General features: G+C 42.0%; 2 protein-coding genes across 2 annotated transcripts in view; one reads left to right on the top strand and one right to left on the bottom strand.

Annotated features, from left to right (window-relative positions):
* DTD1 (D-aminoacyl-tRNA deacylase 1) overlaps positions 1-17,562 on the bottom strand; it is a 903,613-nt gene that overhangs the window by 752,306 nt on the left and 133,745 nt on the right. The gene's annotated exons all lie outside the window — the stretch shown is intronic.
* The window catches only part of THADA (THADA armadillo repeat containing), a 259,593-nt gene that overhangs the window by 182,484 nt on the left and 59,547 nt on the right, over positions 1-17,562 (top strand). Inside the window, exons 25-28 of the mRNA XM_078779098.1 lie at positions 209-530; positions 4,898-5,179; positions 5,342-5,582; positions 9,184-9,390. Of these exons, the coding sequence (XP_078635224.1) occupies positions 209-530; positions 4,898-5,179; positions 5,342-5,582; positions 9,184-9,390 (1,052 nt within the window). The remainder of the gene's footprint in view (positions 1-208; positions 531-4,897; positions 5,180-5,341; positions 5,583-9,183; positions 9,391-17,562) is intronic.

The following is a 17,562-nucleotide window of genomic DNA, read 5'->3' as shown; positions in this document are numbered from 1 at the left end:
GCTTTACAGGTAGAACTTTAGCTTGAATCAATAGAGCATTGATCAGTCTAATAACTGCTATGAGAAGCAAGGAGAATCTAAGTTCCTGGTATGTAGTTAGTTGGCATATTCTGGCCAACGTTCTGTTAATTCAATCCGTTGTCCTACCTGTCCGTCGCTGCGTACTGGCACGAGCCTTCGTGAAGACTCGTTTTCTATTGCTTTACAGGTACACTTGCTTGGCGTCTTGTGGGCCAGAAGTGTGTGCCTGATGAGCATGCCCCTCAGAACATAGCCACAGCGGAAGACATTTTTGGCCTTCATCCAGAGCTTCGTGGCTTCTTGCTGAGCGAGCTGATGGCAGCTGCTATGCTTGGGCACTCTAGCATGAGATCGGAGGTCACGGAGGAAGCTTGTGTTGCATATTTTTTGGCAGCATCCGATACAGAAGCCCAGAATGATTATCCTGAACACCTGCAACCCTCTCCTTTACTCTTTCCTATCCTCACTCTCCTTTCAAAGCTGCAGCCAGGAACTGGAGGTCCAGACAGGTATCGTAATTCGTCTTTGATATCGAGAGAATTCCAAAATAATGTGGAAGTTGATCAAAATGATGGAAACACTTCAGGTGAAAGTACCTTGGTTGTTTTTAGTACTTCTAGGTTCAAAGAGATGACTTTTTCTTGGGTCCATCGATTGTTAGGCCTATGGAACTATTCTATGGTTCTTTCGGTATGGATCATGTTGGTTCTGGGCCTCCCTCTAGCAAAAGAAATGAAATGATTTCATTATCAAGCAAACAATAATTATACAATGTTGCTTGTTGGTTTTCTTGTCCCCTATTCCAAAATTAAATAATATCATTATCAAGTAATTAAATAATGTTGCTTGGTTTTATAGCCAATGTACCAAAATTAATGAGATAATTCATGACGACCCCTTTTAATTACTATTTTCTGAAGCTTGACCCATGTGTTGCACACTTCTCAACAATTCCCAGTTTCTAAGACACGTTGTCTTTTTTTTTCTTTTTTTTTCAATTTCCAAAGGATTAATTAAATGGTATCTCAATTCTCTCCTTTAGAGTACATTATCTGGACATCACAAACCATTTTATAAGTTAATCTCTTTGAGAATTATGATGACATGATCTAATCACTTGCTCTTTTCGTCTACCAGCAAAGGTGGACAGAGGTTATGTTTTCACCACTGTCTGTTTGTCTGTTTGTTTGTCTGTTAGCAAGACATCTCCCAACATCTCAAAGTTGTGGGTGGATTCAGATGAAATTTGGGGGAGAGGTTGGGAGTGACAAGGACGAAAATGATTCGATTTTGGTGAAGATATGGATCCATATCCGGATGCTAGAATTTTTAAACTGTTTGTTTTCTTCTTTTTTTAAAATATAATTTTAGAATTTAAAATTTTTTTTTTTTTTTTTTTTTAAATTTGATTTTAGAATTTTTAAATTTTAAAGTGATGCTTCACCATTTAGAGATAGAACCAAAAACAATTTTTACCACAATGTTTCTAAAAGTTGTGGACGGGTTATGACAAAATTTGGTGGATGAGTTTGTAAGTGACAAGAACAAGCCGATTAGATCTTGGTTCAGGTCAGGATCCATATCCGGCCTATCGGTGGGATTCAACATGGCATCGATATGCGCTCTATCGAGTGCCCATTCTAGTTATCTCCGCTACTAAAGGTGGATGGACGTTATGTTTTCATCCCTGTCTGTTCGTCTGTTTGTTTGTCTGTCTGTTTGTGAACAGGATATCTCAAAAAGTTGTGGAAGGATTTGGACGAAATTTGGTGGAGAGGTTTTTTTATGTGACAAGGACAAAATGATTAGATTTTTGTGAAGATCCAGATCCGGATCTGGATCTGAGAATTTTTAATGTGAATCTTCACATTTGAGTGATGGGGAAAAAATTTATATCACGATATCACAAAAGGTTGTGGACGGATTATGACAAAACTAGGTGGATGAGATGGTTAGATGTCATGAACAAGGCGATTCGGTTTTAGTTCAGGTTTGGATCAAGATCTGGCCCATCACTTTGATACAAAACGTAACCTGTTCAGCCTGGCGGAGGTGTCATGTTATACTTTTCTATAGTGTATATAGGTATAGTGTATAGCCTACCCAGTGCTGTTATACTTTTCATTCTGTTGGCTCAGCCAGACATACGTGACAGTTGGGAAATTCCGATGGCGTGGCAGGGTAACGGAGACAAAAATCATTGAATAATCTTCTCTTTTATATCGTGTGTTAAAACCATCTCAAAAAAAAATTTAAAATAAAAAAACCAGTTTGCTGTATCTATCTTGTTTCATTGAATTTAATATTGCTTTGCGCAGTTCCTGTGCATAAAATGAACCTAAAGTGTATTCTATATTACAATCATATAATTTACAAGTCCAAGGTACAGCGTCTAAAATATCAGTAATTCTATAAACCTCAATAGTCTACTGGGTCGCTCCTGGAAAATCAAATAAGGTGGAGAAGCGTTTGTCAAACCTCCATTTTGACTGACTGACACTGGACGGCGTCAGCTCACATGTCCTAAAACCTGCTCTGCTTCTACGGCACATTCCCTCTCTGCCCTTTTTACCTTGTCATTTGTGCTAAGTCATCTTCCATGTGCTTGGATTGCATTACATAAATTGCATTACATAAAAAGGTGCAAAAACTGATCCCCTAAACTACAGACTTATCATCTTACTTCCAATCACCAGCAAGGTCATGGAATCCATCAACGCAGTTGATACGAAGTCCTTCCTTTTCGGACTTTTGATACAGACTGGCATCCCGCCTTACTCTCCAAACTATCTGCCTATGACATCCAAGGCCAACTCCACACATGGCTTACTGACTTCCTCTGCTCTTGTAGCCAACGTGTAGCACTCAACGGAATCCTCTCATCTCCTCTCCATGTCAAGGCTGGTGTGCCCCAAGGCAGTGTTCTGGGCCCAGTCCAATTCCTGATCCTCATTAATGATCTCTTAAACTCTCTGGAAAATCCCCTTTATCTATTTTCTGATGACTTCACACGCTGCCGTGACATCCTCATCCTTCAGACAGGAAGGTGTCACTTGGGTGTCACTTTCTCGGACAAACCGCATTTTTAAGTTGGCCTCAAAAGCCTACAAAGCTGCCGCCGACTGGGCATCCTCCATCGTACAAAGTCCTTATTTGGCACACCAGAATTTTTATCAACCGAAAAAGGCTTTCATCCACAGATTTATGGAGTAATGCTCTCCCCTCTGGACTGGCTCCCCTGCTTCACACCTTGCTCAGCTTAATGCAGTTGAAGGCAAGGCTTTCAAGATCATTGGAATCTCCCACAATAAATCTGCGTCTGTGCGTTTATCACTTTGCCATCACAGACAGGTCGGTGGTCTCTGTCTTCTTCCATCCCCTTTTTGGTCTTGTACCCTCTACCCTTTCCGTGCATTGTCTCCCATAGGTATCTGCATGGTGCACGCAGTCCACCAGCAATTCCCTTTTTGTGAAACTCAAAAAATCCAGAATCACTTGAGCCTTGAACTCATTTGTTCTTTTTTTCCCCACCTGCTGATGATTTGAAATAAGCTCATATGTCTGTAGTCAAGGGATCCGTTTTTACACCTTTTTATGTAATGAAATGTAACATTTTAGGGGGAACTCTCAAAATCTGGGGAAATTCCCAAAATCCTTCTGGGGAAACTCCCAAAATTGAGAATCGATGCTCACCTCCACTCGATCATTCCTCATTTCACCCACCTGTGGAACCAACTTCCACATTCTCTTAAATTTCATTCGCCCCTCCAGATCTCTAAGACAGCTGTTCACCACCATCTCAGATCATCCCCATCCAAAACCATGATCTTTGTACACCCATAAAACCACCCAAACCCTCCCTTTCTCCCCCAATTTTGCCTCGGTATCCATCTTGTCCACCCTTATGTTCTTCCCTAGCCCTCATTGTTACCTATATCTCCTGGTTTGCTATCTCCAGATATTTTCTCCTATTTTCTCCTTCGGCCCTGATGTTGGCATTTCCCCCTTCTTTATCTTCTGTTCCTTTTGTTATGTTGCAAAGTCATTGTTCTAGCTCTTCCATGAGTCTTGACACAAAAAACGAAGGAGAGGGGGAGGGGAAGGAAGAAAGATAATTGATGAACTATTTACTTATTTTTTGGAGAATGTGTAGAAAACCAACCGACAACATTATTTAATTGCTTGATAATAATCAAATAATTTAATTAATTATGGCATAGGGGGGGCCCTAACCAACATTATCAGACCACTTGTGTCACATTACTACTTATGCACATCCCTATTAACGAGTCCTGCATCCACCAGGTAAATAAATGCACAGAGAAGATAAAGGGTAGAGAATCCCTTGGATTTGCACCGCGAGCAAGAGTGATTCTGGTAACCCCCTCCATTGCATAATGCGTAGGTTTCTAGGTGAGAGGAAATGTAGCAAGGTTTGATTCTTGTTATTGTGGTTTCTTCCAATGTCACTTATTAGTTATTACATAAAACGTTTGTATTATAAGTCCTGGAAAACAACTTTTTTGTCCTGGAAATTTGGTCTTCCATGGCTGTGCGAACCATGTCACCTACTCTTTGCGAAAGACGCCGTGGGATCTTTAATGTCCGCTAATGACAAGTGCTGGCAGACAGGTCTTCCGATTTAACGTCTTTTCGATGGACGGCACATTGATTCCTCTCCCTGCTTTGAAAGAACAGGGTGACAGTTTATAGCTTGGTCGAGATTTGAAACTAAATTAGATAACCCGGAAGTGAGTGTGTAGTATACTTTTTTTTTTTTTTTTTTTTTTTTTTTAAAGCTACACAGCCATCCCACACTATTTAAAATGTATTTGCAACTGTTTTTAGTCCCGACATTATGTCCTCTCTTCCACAGCCTTCTTTTGCCGTTTCTTCCCTCGTTGTTGTGGCTATCTAAAGCTCGGGTTTATGCTGTACGTGAAATGGCTGCTCAAGCACTGGTGGCCATCTTGGCCTGGCCATCTCGCATGAATGTGCTCATGCTTCTGATCCGTTCCCTGCCTGAGGGACGACATGACCATGAGGTTTTCTCACATGGAGAGCAGGGGCAGGCCCCATTTTTATTGTCCCAGAATGCATTGCATGGTCGTATACTTCAGATTAAAGCCTTGCTGATGACTCTAATGGAAGAGGAAAGGTAGGAAAATAATATTACTTTCTGTGCATTCTCATTTAAATGAACACTGCTTTTTCATCATTGTTTTAGCCAAATGCATAAACTTATTGTTAGTGGGAAATAATTTGCACGATCATTTTTTAAATGATTTTAATATTGTACATTTTATGATTGTACTGTCAGATCAACAGATTCACAAACCAGGGAACGCTTCTTGAAGATGTTCTCACAAAGGATCTGGCTCGCCAGCCAGTTGACTGTTTGTGCTCTAAGCCGAGCAGCGTTTGTCGACGTGTTAAGCCTGACTCTCCAAATGAGATGGCCTTACCCTGTACGACCAGAGATAATGGACGTTTTACTTACTGTCGCCTGGGATCAGCTGAGTCGTGCATCTTCAAAACCCCCATTAAAGAGTGAACTTCAGGTAGGTTGGAATATGCTTCCAGATCTGCATGATATTTGGGTGAGATGCACATGGCAGAATACATGAAGTGACGTTGTGGATGGATTCGGACGAAATTTAGTGGGTACATGTTGGGTTTGTGGCAAGGACGAATTGATTGGATTTTGGTGAAGATTCGGATCTGGATCCGGATACTGGAATTTTAAAGTGATTCTTCACCATGAGAGATAGCGCCAAAAACGATATTTAGCACGATGTCTCAAGAAGTTGTGGACGGATTCGGACGAAATTTGTTGGAGAGGTTTGGGTATGTGACAAGGCCAAATCGATTCGATTTTAATGAAGATTCAAATCCGGATCAGACAATTTTAAAAGTGATTCTTCACCATTAAGGGATAGGGCTGAAACCGATGTATAGCACGATTCGTCAAAAAGTTATGGACGGATTTTGACAAAACTTGGTCTTCAGGTTGGGTGTTTGACAATGACAAATCGATTCGATTTTGGTGAATATCTGGATATGGATTCAGATATGAGAATTATTTAATTTATCTGACTCTTCACCATTGAGAGATTGGGTGAAAAGCGATATATAACATTATATTTTAAAAAGTTGTGGACGAGTTATGAACAAACTTGGTGGATGCGTTGGTTAGGTGACGAGAACAAGCTGATTCGATTTTGGTTCAGGTCCGAATCCAGATCCGGCCTATTAGTGGGATACAAAACATAAACTTTTCAGCCTGGCGGAGGTATGCGCTCTACCGAGTGCTGTTCTAGTTTTGATCCTGTTTTAAGAGCCATGATATTTAAGCTCATTCTGTCAGTGTTTGAGTTATAACTCGTCAAACAAATTTATTTGCAACTTTATAAAAACTTCAAACGGACAAGGACAGACATATTTAGCTTTTTTTTTTTTTTTTTTTTTTTTTGTATACTGAATCGAGGCTCGTATGTGTTATTGAACTTTGACATTTCCATGTGGCATTAACCTTTGCGAATCAAATATCTAGGCTCATCTGCTTAACAACCTCAGTGACAATGGCCTATTTTCAAAGGCTGAGCCTGGTGTCTTGTCCTGAATTACATTTTATCCTTTCATTTCTCATACTGAGTGAATCTGTTTTATGGGGAAGAATTTCTTCCTTGTCAAGGAGCCTTGATTGTATGAATAAAGGAGAAGCATGTCCTTGGTTCATATTGTTAACTTTGGTCTTTTAGTTTGACAATTAATATGAATACGCATTGCGTAGAGTGAGAGCTTCGTCGACAATGGTCAGTCGATCGAGTACGCAGCCTTCGCAAACATCTGTGGGCCTAGGCCTAGCTATTGTTTGATCTTGGGCTTAGAATTAAAATTCAAATTAATTTTATTGAATGGATAGATTGGGATAGAATGCAGGACTTACCTACTGTAGGCTATATACGAGTACGTGCCAAAAAATTTCAAAAACAAGGAACTCCTTTGCAACTGGTACCATTGGAAAGAGCATGAAAATACCGAGTTTTCATGACCTTTTTAAAATTATGGTCAAACACAAGATTTCGGTGCTCAAATTGATTAAATATAAAAACTAGATGTGGATAAATATATTAACTAATACATTAAATTGGTTTCATAACGATATAAACTTGCCTTCAATTAACAAACAATTGTGGCGGACAAACAATTGTTTACAACTGTGGCAAAGTGGCAAACAATTGTGGCAAACAATGTGGCAAACAATTGTGGCGGACAAACAATTGTTTACAACTGTGGCAAAGTGGCAAACAATTGTGGCAAAGTGTAACAAACAAACAATTGTTTTTTTTTTTGTTTTTTTTGTGGGAGGAGTGAGGAGTGGTTAGGCAGTGTGGGAGAGGAGTGAGGCGTGGTTAGGCAGTGGGGAGGAGGGAGTGAGGAGTGGTTAGGCAGTGGGGTGGGGGGGGGGGGGTGAGTGAGGAGTGGCTAGGCAGTGGGGAGGGGGGGAGGAGGAAGGGGGGTGATAAGCAGTGAGGGGAGGGGAATGGTGGGAGGGAGGGTAGGTAAGCAGTGGGGGAGGGGGGAGGTAAGCAGTGGGGAGGGGGAGGTGGGAGGAAGGGGTGGGTGGGGGTGGGGGGGAGTCATGGGTGGGTGGGTGGGGGGAGGGAGTGAGGAGTGGGTGGGTGGGGGGGGAGTGAGTTTGGGGAGTGAGGGGTGGGTGGTTGGGGGGAGGAGAGTGAGAGACAATTAACAACACAAACGTGTGATTGCATGCATGTCATGAGATGCATGAGCTGTGAGCGCACGATGCACCGCGACGACATATTTTGGAATTTCCATCCATGACACATTTTATTATTATCGTCAAAAGCAAGGTTTCGGTGCTCAAATTAACTAAACTAGGGCATGCCCGTACTATATATATATCTAAAATTATATCCCCCCCCCTCTATTTACATGAAATGGTTTGGTCCATTCGCAAAGCCAAAGCGAACGGCTTGCGAGTACGGTAGAACCCCCCCCTCTATTTACATGAAATGGTTTGGTCCATTCGCAAAGCCAAAGCGAACGGCGAACGGCTAAATCGCCATAGCTCGGTAGCTCGCTGCTCTCTGATTGGTCGAATCGTTTTTTGGACATAGCTCGGTAACTACTTGTCCGATTAATATGAAACCTTGAAAAGGCACATCCTCGGGTCCCCAGCAATATACCTGGCAAGTTTCAAGTATATCGGACCGGTAGTTGTCGAGAAACAGCGGTCGCATACACACAGAGATTACTGGAATTATAGATAGATATTAAAACTAGATGTGGATAAATATATGAACTAACAAAATAAATTGGTTTCAGAACGATATAAACTTACCTTCGTCAAAATCCCTGAATGGTTTTGACAACCCAAACTTGCGGCAATAAATTCACCTACTTGTCGAAGTCGGAAAATAAAGGTTGGAAGACGAGGTCAAAGGGGAAAATCTGAACTACGTCATAAGTATTTCCGGTTCATCTAAGAAAAACAAATACGATCTCTGCAGCGATAGTAATAGAGGGCTGTGCAGACAGCTGAGATCGCTGGCAGACCAGGTAGTGGTGCCACAGCGACGCACTACTCAGCATCTGATAGTCACGTACCTACTATATTATATAGTCTAGACTTCTAGTCGACTGGACCAGGTATGTAGGTCCGACTGGCAGGGACGTACTGAAATCGGTGTACCTGGCTTAAATGAAGTCGGTGTAGCTGGCGTAAATGATGAGCGGTTTCGAAATCAAAATCCGTTCTGTACAGTACTGTATTGTAATTTATTGATTTGAATCATCAGGTGAAAATAATTTATCGGTCGCACCAGACCAAAGCAAGATCATGTGAGCAAGATGGCGGATCATGGAAGGGACAAGATGGCGGATCATGGAAGGGACATTTCAAATGACAACATGAAATTTTGGTCCCAAGGGCATGGGGATTTTTTTTTTTTGTGAAATTTGAAATGAAAGTGAAATTTTGATTGGATTTACATATATATGCAATTGGCATAGAGGTTCGCTTACGAAGCTCTCTATAAATATTGTCAAGAGTGAACAAAGGCAAATCATGCAATGAATAGCAGAAATGTCAAGCAACTTCCTGTCATGTGATTAGGCATGCACTGTCTTCTGCAGGTTGGTGTTGCTGCTTTGCAGTGGGCCCTTGTCCGTTTCATCGTGCAAATCCTCATATTTGGCCAATCCGGGAATGGTAGGAAAGATCTTTCGGCTCTTCTGCAACACGGCGATACCGAAGTTCGACTAGCGACCCTCTCCTCGATGCTGGAGTGTCACAAAAGAATTCTCCCAGAAGCTGCATCTGATCTGAAGGCCTGTGTAACCGTAAGTTGTGAAAAATATAAATTGTTGTTCAATATGGTAGAGCTGTTTTTTTTTTTTTGGTGTTGATCTCTGGTGTAGTCAAAACCCACATTAAATGATGATTTATTGCTTTTGACAACAAAGAGATCTGCACCGTACAACATGCTGTGCTTTTCAGGGTTTGTTAAGTTGATTCTTCAATCTTTGCGGGCTAACCGGCTAACCGGTTTGCGGTTAAGTGGGCTAACCCCCGCTCTAGTAGGGAAAATGGCCTTTTAAAATGCATGTTGTTGTTGTTGTTGTATTCTTGAATCTTTGATCAGCACAATGCTTTTGAGTGTGCACAATAATTTTGCACTTTTTCACTTTCCTGTTAATATTATTTAGTCCTTCCTTATAAGGCTGTCAGCTCTTGATAACAGACATGATCTTTGAGATGAATTTTCATACAAACACACACACCATTTTTGTAAAAACAAAATAACAGCTAATTTTAAACAAGAGCGAAGTCGATGGCACGCAATGGCAAATCCCCACAAAAAGCTAAGTTGAAAGATGGCAAACGGTTCCACCAGGAATGATCCAATATAAAATTTTGAGTTGCAAAATTTTGCTTTGACCCCTCCGACCCAAAGTCTCCACCCCCTGGAGCATGAACCAGCGGTAAATTTTGTTTTGACTCCTGCGACTCCAGATCCCCACCCCTGGAGCATGAACTGGCAAGCAACTTCTGAACGCGGGGTCAAATAAAAAAAACGTTACATATTTAATGCGTCCTCCAATGTTGATTGCATATACAAAGTTTTTTTTTTTTTTAATGTGCCTGTAATTGCATTTTTTGGGTGTATGACCTTTTGACCCCATTCCAGAGCCTCAGGGTGTGGAGTCAAAAATGACATTGCACTCGTGCCTTCTTGCCATGTGCTGATCAAGTTGATCAATAAGATCAATCTGATCAAGATCAATAACAACCAAGTTTCGTGAATTTCTGCACAACCGTTTCGGAGGAGATAGTGTGACAGATGGACGGTCAAACGGACGGACAGACAGAGCTGATTACAATATCCCCCCCCATTTTTACGGCGTAGCCCATAGGGCAAAGCCCTCTAGAACAGTGTTTGTCCATCTGTATGTATGTTCCCTCAAATGTATACCAATCAGAGCTGAGGATCTGGCCACATGACAGGGTGATGTGATTACACCTGATGTCATTACGGCGGTACGGCGGCTGATTCTCCACCCTCCGGCATTTCGATTCCAATTTCGTTCAGGTGAACATATCGTCGAACCTGACATATATCACAATCGTCATGCTCTACCTTTATGTTTTTCATTCAGTGTGAAACACAAACAAACCGATTGTTAAAATTACTATCAAATATCGAAAGCATCTGCGTTACATCTCTTCCAACAATATGGTACATTTAGGTCTTCGGCTTAATGCCTCACCTTCAGGCCGTTTCAGACAAATTAAGCTCAGTTTTCTTAATATGGTAGTGTATCGTTTCAGTTGTATTGTTTTCGTAATAGTAATAATAATGAATGAATGAATATGAATGAATGAATGAATGATCGTTTTTAAGGCCATTTTCCCCGCTAGAGCGGGGGTTAGCCTTGCGGGCCCCATGACAATCATGGTTCCCTGTTTGAGGCAATGTTTTTATGGCTGGATGCCCTTCCTGACGCCAACCCTTAGTCGCCTCTTACGATGTGCAGGGATACGGTGTACCTATTCTAAACCGGTAAATACTAATAATAAAAAGTAATAATAATAATATAGTAAATATGACCATAACACTTTAATCCCAATGTCGTGAATGCAAAGTTAATGGATCGAAGCAGTGTATGGTTCATGAATCAATGATGAGCGGTGTACGGTACTAACAACCACGGAAGTAAGGAATTCACCTCGGTTTTTTGATAGCATGTTATTAACCCAATCTTTGTGGGGTATATAGATTACAGTAGATCTTCCCTCAGTTCTGCAACTAAAACTTACCTCACGGATGTCGGGATTTCTCCAAAGCTAAACGTGTGTTTGTGGTTTATAATATTTTACAAGCCCGGCTGCGCCGCTGTTAGACTTTTGGTCTTGTTTTTTTCAAAAAGTGTGGGGATAATAAATAAACAAATACATTTTATTTTGCTGTTATTCAAATTTGTTTCAAAGACTGCTTTAATGAGAGTCGACAGTATTTTCCACTTCAACCTTCATTTTAAAATTCAACAAAGAATAACTGATAAAATCGGGTAGTCGGAGATTAAACTGACTACCCTCACTGGCTTGCCAGTGGGGAGGGTGACTGTGACACCCTGCAGGACTAAAAACAATACCTGTTCAAGGGCAGATGAGCTCCCTTCGGGAGCCAATGGCCATCCAGTAAGGAGATGGTGTCTCCTAAAAATCACCCATCCGGTTGGACCATTTTTTTAGGTAGTAGGTTATAGACAGCAACCGCTCAGGGTAGCACTACCGTTCTGACTTCGGAGTGTTAAAGTGGTGCCCGGAACCATTTTACACTCTCCGTGTCAGGATTGCTGGTCTTACTCTGTCTCACTCAAACTACAGCTACTGGGCTAGCTTTAACCTCTCTTTCTTGCATACAGACATCATACACTTTTCTTCTATTTTAAGGTCTGGCCTTGATGAAGGCTGTATAGTCTGTGCCTGCAGCCTTCAACATAAAAAAAGAAAAAAAGAAAAGAAAAAAAGATGCACAACAATTCTAGAAAATGCACAAAGAGAACACTCAGTAAAATAGCTGCTCATGGTTGACTTATTTGTTCATCTGACAAAGCAATGCAATTCTCCACCACATGGTGGAGTGTGTGGGGCCCTTCCTGATAGAGGAATACTGTATCCTAGACTTTGTCAAGGCTCATGTCAGTACTTTGATGTTGGCACTTCCTTAAAGGTTGTTGGAGAGAGTAACAGTAGCATTTTCTGTATACGTGACTTTCAAAAGACATGATGGTGAAGTCTGTACATCAGGCTAGCTTTCCTTTGTGAGGAAAGACAGCCATTTATTATGTAAGACATTTTATTTTCTGCATAGTTTAACCTGGCGAGCATGTCGTCAGACAAATGTCGTGCAAACTGACTCGTGTTCCACTCGTTTAATTATAAAGGTAAAAAGCATAATCACAGTGAGGTTCACCAAACTAAGAAGCAGAATAATGAGCACATTAAGAGTATTATAATGAAGGAGAAGGAAAAACGGATCATAAAATGAATTTCTACGACAAACAAAGAATGAAAGAGGTAGAACAGCGAGTCAAATCAGAGTTAATTATGATTTATTATAGTGGAAACCCCCACAAATGGACTCGAGCTCCATTGCACCTGAATTTAATAAAGTAGAAGGAAAGCACTCGCCCGCTCACGTTTTCTCAATTAATTTTAATTATGTAACGTTAACTGTACTACTGCCCATATATATATATATATATATATATATATATATATATATATTTATTTATTTATTTATTAACATCATCACAATCACAATCCTTCAGGTTTCAGGCAAGTTTCAGCACAGGTGTTAAAGTTAAGGACTGGTGGTGGCCGGTGCATGAGGCTGGGTTGCACATGAAGCGAAATGAGCAGTGGCCAATGAATAAATTACTTTGATGTCCGCTCAAGTTCGAAGAATATAATCCCGGCCGAACAGAACTTCCCGCTGTCTCAGCCGACAGTCAATGCGGTGTGTAGAACATCTCTTGGCTGGATGTTTGCCAAAGAGAGGTTCAAAGGAGAAAGAATAATCTCACATAAATTATGCTTTATTGTCCCTTTCTCCACCCATTCCAACTGTGGTTACGGTTACATTTGGTTGAATGCCAGATCACCCCGACCTCGATAGTTGTCTCTGTTTGAGGTCCATAATGAGAGGCAAAGGTCGTTTTTCAAATTGGTGTTAGATTTCGCTGGACACATATATTCAGGGAGTACAGGGCCAAGGCATCCATGAAACGGTATCCAGAGTTGATGGAATCTCTTTATTGAATCCAGAAAAGCTGTTTTCTCTCTTTCTGTCTTTTTCTCTCCCTCCCTCTCCCCCTCCCTCTCCCTCTCTCACTGCCATCACGATGTGCAGATTTCATTTCACATTCTTGCATCAGTTATTCAACACTTTAACATTTAAAATGGCAATGGGAATTTCTTATTTGGTTTGTATTATTTATTTTGCAGTTTTATATTTCTCCCCTCCTAAAACCCTTCCCCTTCTTCCCAATTATTTCCATCCTCGTGTATGCCTCTCTGCTTTAGGTTTTCAAAGACTTGCTCAAGTTCTTAAACACTTGCTGTTTCATATGATTTGAAAATCCCCTATGAGAGGATAAAAATACTTCACTCAAAGATTTTTTTTTTTAATGTTCTTTAACAGAGCAGCTGTTCATGCTAAATTAAAAGAAATATTGAAAACACCTCCTGAAATTCTAGCAATGTTAATCTAATACGGCGGGCCTTCTTGAGATTAATTGACTGCAGTTTTGGGTAATAATGGTTGCCTCTGGGGCATGGGCAGCCTCACCGCCTTGCCTTTTTTTCTTTTCCTTTTCCGCCATGGCCTCTTTAAGGTAAAACAGCTGCAAAATAGCCTGTTGGATGTGGCTCTGTTTTCCCCAGCAGCTGAGAAAGAGTACCTCGAGCTCCATATGCCCGAATTTCTTGGTGGTTGTGCTTTAACGGATGACATTTTTTCATGACACCTGGAGTGTGGTACCATTATATATTGGTAGAACTTTGCATAAAAGGCACAAATGAGAGGATTTTTGAAATGCCAAGCAGCCTAACAAGAAGCAGATATATATATTGTTGCGGTTTTGTAATAAAGGTTCATTTCCCCTCCTAGTTAGTTACACTACAACATGTAGCCTCGCTTAAGTTCAGTTATTTCTTAGTAAATGTAAGCGTAGTCCTTTCCTGTGTTAGTTTTGCGTTGAGTAGGATAATGAAAATTAGGTGTCCTTATGGCGCTTTGGGTTGGTATTGACGCCGAAATACCACGCGGCAGGCCTGAACAAGTCGACCGAGGCCGAAGGAAGGTGGAAGAGGAGCCATCGGTAAGCATGAGCCGCCGAACAGGGCTCGAGGGGAGTGACTTACCACTGCGGCAAAAGGCGGGGTTTGGAACATTCGAGTCGGGCTGTGGCGGGGCCATATAACCCTGCTCAGAGTCCCCCACCTCAGTGGAGATGAGAGAAGGTGAGAGTTGAGTCAGTTCGGGGTTTTGAGATCAGTTGGAGTGCAGTTGGAGTTCGGAGTTGAGAACGCGCATGAGATTGCGTTGTGTCGAGTCATATCGTACGAACTGAATAACTCCGTTGTACATGAACCTGCCCTGCTCCCCGCGCTCTGCGCAGTATTAATCGCGCTGTAAAAGACGACCCACGCCGGGCCACAGACGCACGATATTTCCTCCTGCCTGCCTTTGCCTGTTACGCGCCACGAGGATTTTCCCTCCTGCCTGCCTGCCTTCGCCGGGATACGTGCTGTGACCGCCAGAGGGCCACGCCAGGTGAGCTGTTCCTGGAGCGACCAAAGCAGGCGCGTTCGGCGCGCGAACATTCTTCCTCCATCTCCCTGTGTGTGTAAGTGGGCCCATTGTCTGGGATTAAGTATAAGACTGTTTAAGTTCTGCCCTGTGTCCCTTTCCTTCAAATTCCTGTAAATAGTGTAAATATATCTGTTATTTCTTCTGATTCGACCGTTTTGTCATTTCCATCATTGGTCTCGCATGGTACGAATTAGATCGCTCTAATCGGGTTCTATAGAAAGGTAACAGCACGAGTCACGTGGTACCCATTCCGCTCGGGTGTACTCAATGACACGTGGTTCGTGCAAGACTCGATCCCCGCTTCCGCTGCGGTGTGGGTACTCAAGGTACGTGTGAAATTGCCCCGAAACCCTTTTCCACATCTGCCCGGAAGTGGCGACTCGGTCTCATGGTTTCGAAGGCCCAGAGAGAAAAAGGGGCTTAATCTCCCCTTTGTAACGGGAACGGGCTTCAAAAAACCGCAAAAAAACAAAATAATATATTGCTGCGGTTTTGAGGTTTGTACAGTGAGTATAATAAAGGTTAAAATTTCCCCCTCATAGTTAGTCACACAAGCAACATGTAGCCTCGCGATAGTGTAGTTACTTCTTAGTATTTGTGAGCTTAGTCCTTTTCCTATGTTAGTTCTGCATTGAGTAGAGTTAGGAGAATAGGCCCTACTTCTACCGACTTTCCAGCCTCCCTAGCCTCATGCCCATTTGCGCTAACTTTGGTTCATTTCGTTCATATATATATATATATATATATATATATATATATATATATATATATATATATATATATATATATGTGTATATATATATATATATATATATATATATATATATATATATATATATATATATATATATATATATATATATATATATATATATATAACATACATATAACATACATAGTGTTGCGGATATGAGGATTGCATTTTTTTGATTGTGTTGTATTGTATTGGAAATGGTGATGAACATTGTTTGGATATGGCCCCTCCTGCCTCCGGAGTTGTGTAAAGATAAAAAGGGCGTCTCAGTAGTTAATTCCATAAACACCACATTGCAGGACACGATAAAACCCTTGTTCAGTAGCTTATATCTTATTATTTGTTTTAGAGTAAGGCCTTGTCTTCCATTAGAATGACACTCCATTGCACCGAATCAATTTAGAATAGCTCCCCTTCAATAATTCCATTTCCCAGCCAAAGTCTCCATCTGTGGGTAAAGCAGTTCACAAGCGTGGGGTGCACGCCCTCTCAATTCGCTGCTATAGTGAATATGTGCTCCGTGCTCTGTTTGAACAGGAGGGGCGGGGTCGCCAGGGAGAGGCAAGCCCAGGGCACGCCACGAAGGGCGGGGCTGTGCAGCCCCATGCCCAAATAAGGAAACAAGCCTGTGGCGGGGCGTGCCGTCGGCGCCATGCCCAAATAAGGAGACAAGCCCGTGGGATTACCAATACCATACAAGGTCACGAAACAGAGCACGGGGGGGGGGGGGGGGGGGGGAGGGCGGTACCAAAACCGAGGAGGGCGTGTCAGTCCCGCACTGGAGAGAAGTGAGAGGAAGAAAATACGAGCTGGGCTGCGTGGAGAGGGACACGACAAAGAAAGGGTCCAAGAGAAAGCAGAGGAACTTTTACGAGCGAGTTGCAAAGAGATACGGCAGATGAGTCCAGCCCCGTTTCAACCAGCCGCGTGAAGCCCTGACGGGGCAGCGAGTGACCCTGCCGGCGTTCGCTGTAAAGCGGAATTACAAGGAGCTGCCGGCTCCCCGCTTCCCGCCCGGAGTGGACCTGCTCGCTGTGCCCTGTGATCCCACCTGCTCATCCTTTCCAGCCATTCCTGCCTGCAAGTTCCCCATTTGCGTACGTGAGTTTGTTTTGTTCGTGCTGTCCTGGGTAGTAACTAAGTCTGTATAAGCTAGTAATTTTCACTGTGTCACCTGCGTTTTCATGTCCGCTGTAAATACCCGTGACTGCTCTTTTTGCTTTTGTGAGAAAATAATAATAAACCCCGTTACTCTTCTGTACGTCTTCTTCTTCCTCTTTGCATTCGTCGTCTTAGTCTTTTCCCCATTGAATATCTGTGGCGCGATACGGCCAACGTTTGGGTGAATCGGGTTTAGTCGGGGAACAACTGTTCGGTCGCGGAGCCTCCGCTCGGCAAATATAACATCCTTAACCGCGTACCGTAACAATATATATACATATACATATACATATACATATACACACACACACACACTACCGGTCAAAAGTTTTAGAACACCTCAATTTTTCCGGTTTTTATTGAAATTTACGCAGTTTAATGTCCAGTGAAAAACCTGAAATGGTACAAAGGTAAGCAGTAAACTGCTCGAGGTTAAAAAAAAGTTTAGGTTAGCAAAAACGGGAAAATCATGTAAATTGCACAGTTATATTGTAAAAAAAGGCTTTCTTCAGAGAACAAGTAATGGGTTAACAACTTACAGCTGTTCTGCAGCAATGTAAGTAAATTAAGCCTTGAAAGTTGATGCAAACAATTCCTACAGGTGTCCCAACCTCTGCTGATTACTTGATTAGAAACCCCCTGTCTGTATAAAAGCAGTATTGGAACAGACTGTTATTACACCCTCTGAAGCATTATTTGGACAATATTGCACTGCAG

Source organism: Myxine glutinosa, chromosome 5 (genome assembly GCF_964187855.1).
Source record: "Myxine glutinosa chromosome 5, kmMyxGlut1.1, whole genome shotgun sequence".
Classification (NCBI taxonomy): Eukaryota; Metazoa; Chordata; class Myxini; order Myxiniformes; family Myxinidae; genus Myxine; species Myxine glutinosa.
Note: the sequence above shows the minus strand (reverse complement) of the source record. Positions and strands in the feature narration are given on the sequence as shown.